Below are 6000 nucleotides of genomic sequence, written 5' to 3'. Positions count from 1 at the left end.
GTTAAACTTATCCCATTTTTCTTTTGTCTCAAACATTTTCTTGCATTTTGTCAATACGTTTCTATTAATATGCCAACGACATAACAAATGTCGAGCATTCGGAAATGTGTTGTCAATGGCATTCATCAAAGCAAGCTCTTTGTCTGTGACAATGACTTCAGGTAAAACACTGTTGTTCATAAGATCACACAATGTTTGTAACGCCCATGCATAATTATCAATCCACTCAGTTTGCAAGTATAGCCATGAAGAATGTCATATGAGTTGATGTCACTCCCACAATTTCAAGAAGACGAAGCTGATATCTATTTGTTTTATATGTGCAATCCATAATCAACACACGAGGGAATGTACGAAGCAAATCCAAACTCACTGGATGTGCCCAAAACAAGTCCGTGACAGTCATAGAGCCTTCCTCACATTGATGACACTCAATGTACTTATGTTTCGCTAATTCACCCATCAATTGTTGCATCTGGGATCTACCAGCTTTCTGTAGAACCCTATAACAATGTTGTACATTGTAAACTGTCTTCATTGTACTCATATTAAGGGCATCCCTCTGTTTGAGTGTAATGAGTATCTTTGAGTATCTTTTTTGGTCTTATTAGGCTCTTTAACATGTCTACTGAGAGGGTAATTTTTGGGAAGAATTGGGCCGAGCTGCGTGATTGGGCTTTGAGGCCCAAAGTGTGAAGGACTCAGTAAAAGGCCGCAATGATATTCCGGTCCAGAAGAAGCATAGTTACTCCGGCCCAGGAGAGGTATGGTTACTCCGGTTTAGGAGAGGTGTAATTGCTTCGGCCCTAGATGGTATAAAGCTACTCCGGTCTGGAGGTAACTTGATGTTAGTTCGGCCTCACGGTTAGTTTATAACTAGAGTTAGTCCGATCTCGGTGTTAATCCGGTCGCGGTGTATTGTGGTTAGATCGGCCAGAGCTTGCTACTCAGAAGCTTGGTCTAAACGCATCATGGTTGAACAGGGGAAAGCCGAGATAAGGAGTTGGAGGAGAAAACCGAGCTAAGGATAGTTCGGTCTTCACTGTGGCTCAGCATAGCCAGTGTTACTTCGGTCAAATGGTGATTCGGCCATGGAGAAAACCATCCCACTTGGTTTAAGCAGTGGGGGAGGGTGTAAAAGGATAAGCATTATCCTTAGGAGTATGAATCCTAGGAGGACTCTGCATGGAGAAATACAAGTCCTACTAGGATTGTGACACGGGAAACTTATAAAAGCTCACAAACATCACCTTGGAGGAGGTAATTGAACACAATTCTTTCTGAGAACATAGAGCTTTGTCTATTTGTCAAGCTTACTGACTTAGGCATCAGAGAGGTTTCCGGCACACACCCGCCGGCTAGCTCACGTTTGTGTTTTCAGGTGATAAAGCGACGTCGTACGGAGGAGCGTGGACTTGGTCAACAGGATTATACGAGGAGAATTATTTCCTCCCCGTACATCTACTAACAACGACTTTTCATTAGCTGACAATCTCTCTTCATATGAATGTCCTTAGAGATACTTTGCAGCAAGATGATTATGCAGCCCACAAACTACATTCAATGTCCATTCATCGTTTGTTTTCAACTTGAATGCCTTCAAATCAAATGGACATTCGCACTTCTTCATACCAGTTTGTCTCAATAAGTCTTTTGAGCCATCTTTCAGCTTTTTACGCAATCTATACTTCCCACTCCACTCATAAAGCAAGATAAATTCTTGGTCTTTTATGACCGCCACCATAGTCTGATATCCTTATAATAATAACAAAGCCATTTATCCTTTCAATGCCACGTACCCAAGTGAGCAATTTATCTTTGTTGTCGAAAACCTATATATAATGTCACACGACTTTCATAAGAACAAACTAAACAAAGTAATACAAATTATGAACTTACGAATTTTATGTTAAAAGTTATCTGTTTAGCTGTAAAATGACTAGTACAATCCACCTTAATATCCAATCGAACCTCAGGTTCTTTAGTGCATGCCATCTTAAAAGGCGGGGAAAATTTTTTTATTCAGTTTTACAGAGTCGAAATAATTAAAAAAAATTCGGCACTTAAAAAACGAAAATAATAAAAAAATTTCAGCACTATATAGCCGAAAAAATTAATTATATTCGGCACTTAATAACTGAAATAAATTTAAAAATCAGGATTAAAGTATTGAAATGTCTAAAAAAATTCAAAACTTTTTTATCGAAATATTAATGTTAGTTCGGCCATTGATTTTTGAATTAATTGATAAAATTCGACACTGTGTTTCCGACTAAAAAACGCAAAAAAATAAAAAAATTACTACACGATTTTACCTATTCATCATTGATTTTGCTGTTACCATTGTTTGAGTTTGAACTTCCATAGGTTTACAACTCTTTCATATCAAAATCAAGTAAAAATTGTTAAACTAATAATTAAATAATGTAAATAATCGAGTATAAACCTAGAGATTAAAGTAATATAATAGATGTTTTGAGAGTATTGCTCTTTACAAGTAACAGAGGAGTACAAAGTATGTAACAAGCAAAATGACTACAGTAGAAAAAATAGGGTTTAATTGTTTTTATTCAAAATGTGTATATTGAGATATTTTTGTTCCTAGAATATGTATATAGAGAATTTATGTATATAATATTAAGAGTGTTGATAGATGTCTATTATAATAATTTTTAATTAAGATATAATTATCATTAAATTAATTTTTCATTAGGTGTGCGCTTTGAATTGATCAAGTGGGTAGAAATAAAATTTCCCGAATTTCATCTAGAGAAGGGCTTTTTGGGCCTTTTTAGATGGGCTTGACCGACCCGTTACCCGAATACAGGATTCCTCTTTGTGTGGAAGCAAACGCAAACAGCGAACACATCCCCCACCCCCATGGAATTTTGATCTCCAAACTGCAGCAAAGCATTTTCACAAACCAAGTGTTGAGTAGAAGACAGAGAATCTAGAGAGAGAGAGAGAGAGAGAGAGAGATGGGATTAGGGTTGCTAGCTTCTAGGGCTCTGAGATCATCTAGGATTTTCACATCCCCAGTCTCTAGAAATGCCATCGTTCGAACCATTGTCTCAACACCTGAGCTCCAAAACCCAGAAGCCTCAGCCGCGGCCCAATCGCCGCCCGAAGATCTCCCGATTCGAACCCCGGTGGCCGGAGCTAGGGTTGAATTCACCAACCCTGACGACGCAATCGAGGTCTTCGTCGATGGCTATCCTGTAAAAATCCCTAAAGGAATGACCGTTTTACAGGCCTGTGAGCTCGCCGGCGTCGACATTCCCCGATTTTGTTATCACAGCCGCCTTTCCATCGCCGGAAACTGCCGTATGTGCCTCGTCGAGGTCGAGAAGTCCCCCAAGCCTGTCGCTTCTTGCGCCATGCCTGCTCTTCCAGGTTTTCATTTATGATCTACGCTTTGTTTGATTTGATTCAATTGTTGAATTTAATTCCTTAGACTGGTTGTTGGGTTTTAGTGTTGTATGTAGTTTGTGATTGGATTTGTTTCTGTCTGGCAAATATTTTAGAATAAAATTAGAACTTTAGCAGTCGTGGATGACATTTAAAATAAATAAATAAAAAAGAAGAAAAAAGGTCGGAGATGTCTAGGTAGGGATGAAGAGTGCCCCAAATCAGCCATTTGGGTGCGGGGCTCATTAAAATTTCAGGAAATTTGGGTTCATTATTGCTTTTTAGATTTTAGTTCGTTTTTTAGTTATAATAGAAGTAAAACATATACACACATATATATATATTTTCTGGATTACTTGATGTAGGGTTGTTCCTTATTAACATTGCATTAGAATTTTACACAAATAGGGAACTTACATGGGTCTGCTTTGACTACCCTGGTGATGTGGCATTCTAAAAAATAAGAATATAGAGAGAGCCATGCTAGGAAGCACGGATACACGGATACGGATATGATATGAATACGGCAATTCAACAGAACTTAAAAAAATAGGATTTGGCTAAGGCTATGATATGTTTGTAAAAAAATAATAAATAAATAAAATTATTAGTAGTTACATATAAACTCAAGAATGTTGAGAAATCACATTGTAATTTTATAATGCAAAATACCAACCTTTAAAAATTAAGTATTAATTTAAGATAATAATTTGTTTACTTTTTAAATTTTTAATAGGTGTTGCAAATATTTTATTTCAATATAAAGTCTAACATGTTTATATTACAGTTACAATAATAAAACAATCCCCAACTTGTCTCTGTGCTTTTTCCTTTGGCACTAGTAAAAATGTTGTATTCATGTTTACTTGCTTATTTACTTATCAATATTTAATTTTACTATTGTTGTATTCTTTTGTTAGTCCTTACTTTTTATGTAGTTATAGGGGACCTGCTTAAAACAATAAGGATACGTTAATTTATCAAATTCTATTACTTTAACTTTTACTATGTTCTTCTTATCAAAGAAAGAATTAAATAAAGTATTAGAAGTAATACATGACTTGGAGTATCTGATACTCCAAAATTAATAAAAAATTAATTAAGAAGTATTCAAAATTTTAACAAATATTTGATACATATCCATAAGTATTCAAGGAATATCGGTATTTGATACTGATATGATTTGGATACGTCTCCCTTTTTGAAGTATCCATGCTTCATAGGAGCCATGTAGGTGCCACATAGGAAAGAGAAAAATTTAGGTAAACACTACTTTTAATACTATATATATGATATGATTTGGTTACTTGTATAGTTTTTTACTTGATTGACTTCGTAATGTGTCCTTTTAGTTCTCTATCGCATATCGATTATTCATCACTATTTTCATGCTTCTATTTTTAATGTTTCAATATATTGATTAGTTATGATTCTATGTCTTCTCCATTATTCATTTGAGATGGTTCTTTCCTTCTTAATCATCTGATTTGCATGGCTATTTGATTTTTGGTTTTTCTGCAGTTTATATCGCGTAGTTATTTATTTGGGTTTGGTTTTGCTTTTGATATTCTCAATCTCCTTGCGCCCATGTTTCATTTGGTCTTTCACATGTTGGTTTTGTAATATATACTACATTGGTCATTTATGGATAGTTATGTTAGGTAGCCGACAACCAACACATAAAAAAAGTCGTTCAGATCCCTTATGAAAATGAATCCTGCTTTGAATCGTTTAAATGCTAGGTCGTTACCCTTAAGTAACGCGTTGCGCTTGCCTCCGGGTGTTTTGAAAAGTAAGCAAGGGGCGCTGCATCAATGCCTGGGTGCGGTGAAAAATAGGTAAAGGTTTTCGCGTTTTTCTGGACGAGCGCGGGTAAAGAAGCTAGTCAAGACTACAGGTTTAGGGTAGCCACTTGGAATATAGGAACCTTAACTGGTAAGACGATGGAATTGGTAAATGTTATGATTTGGAAGAGAGTATAGCTTGCGTACAAGAAACTAAGTAGACGGAAGAAAACTAGGGAAATTGAGGATACCGGTTTTAAACTGTATTATAGTGGTAAGGACAGATACAAAAATGGGGTAAGAATCATAATTGCCAAGGGTCTGGTGGAGAATGTAGTAGCGGTCATTAGGAAAGGGGATAGGATTATGTTAGTTAAACTGGTTATTGGAGGGAATATAGTGAACGTTATTAGTGCATACGCCCCTTAAGTAGGATTAGATGATCAGACTAAGTGGGATTTTTGGGAGCAAATGGATGAGATCTTACAGGAGATGCCCATAGGAGAGAACCTGGTTATAGGTGGAGATTTTAATGGCCATGTAAGTATAGATGAATTAGGCTATGAAAGGGTTCATGGTGGATTTGGTTTTGGTGACAGAAATGAGTCTGGAGAGAGTATCTTAGATTTTACGTTGGCTTCTGACCTGGTGGTGGCCAATACTATGTATAAGAAGAGGGAGGAGCATTTGATAACTTTTAAGAGTGAGTCAATTAAGAACCAAATAGATTACTTCTTAGTGAGAAAGGTGAACCGCCTAAAATGCAATGATTGTAAGGTGATTCCTGAAGAGAGCCTGACCTCTCAAC

The 6000-nt window shown here is 36.4% G+C and overlaps 2 protein-coding genes across 5 annotated transcripts in view; one reads left to right on the top strand and one right to left on the bottom strand.

The window, feature by feature from the left end:
- Nucleotides 1-226: 226 nt before the first annotated feature.
- On the bottom strand, nucleotides 227-1744 carry LOC145824235 (uncharacterized). The gene is made up of 2 exons (XM_082923860.1): nucleotides 1524-1744; nucleotides 227-503 (listed from the first exon to the last, which is right to left on the bottom strand). Exons 1-2 carry the CDS (start codon nucleotides 1742-1744, stop codon nucleotides 227-229), a joined length of 498 nt encoding a protein of 165 aa, XP_082779986.1.
- A 1027-nt stretch (nucleotides 1745-2771) lies between these two features.
- The window catches only part of EMB1467 (NADH-ubiquinone dehydrogenase), a 34124-nt gene continuing 30895 nt past the window's right edge, over nucleotides 2772-6000 (top strand). For 3 of the 4 annotated variants that reach the window (XR_014327908.1, XR_014327909.1, XM_028256202.2), the window contains exon 1: nucleotides 2822-3393. Coding sequence is in view for 2 of the 4 variants with exons in the window: in XM_028256202.2 (XP_028112003.2) it covers nucleotides 2979-3393 (415 nt within the window). In the remaining 2 variants the exon portion in view is untranslated. Of the gene's footprint in view, nucleotides 3394-6000 lie in introns of all 4 variants that reach the window. The other variant, XM_028256201.2, reaches the window with a different exon arrangement.

The sequence above is a fragment of the Camellia sinensis genome, chromosome 4, assembly GCF_055761805.1.
Source record: "Camellia sinensis isolate YWXY chromosome 4, ASM5576180v1, whole genome shotgun sequence".
NCBI lineage: Eukaryota > Viridiplantae > Streptophyta > Magnoliopsida > Ericales > Theaceae > Camellia > Camellia sinensis.
Note: the sequence above shows the minus strand (reverse complement) of the source record. Positions and strands in the feature narration are given on the sequence as shown.

Excerpts from the sequence above, each read along its gene's own strand:
- LOC145824235 (XM_082923860.1), bottom strand. The coding sequence starts at position 1,744 with ATGGTGGCGGTCATAAAAGACCAAGAATTTATCTTGCTTTATGAGTGG. Across the intron at positions 504-1,523 it reads CATAATCATCTTGCTGCAAA|GGTTCTACAGAAAGCTGGTA; the intron begins GTATCTCTAAGG and ends ACATTGTTATAG.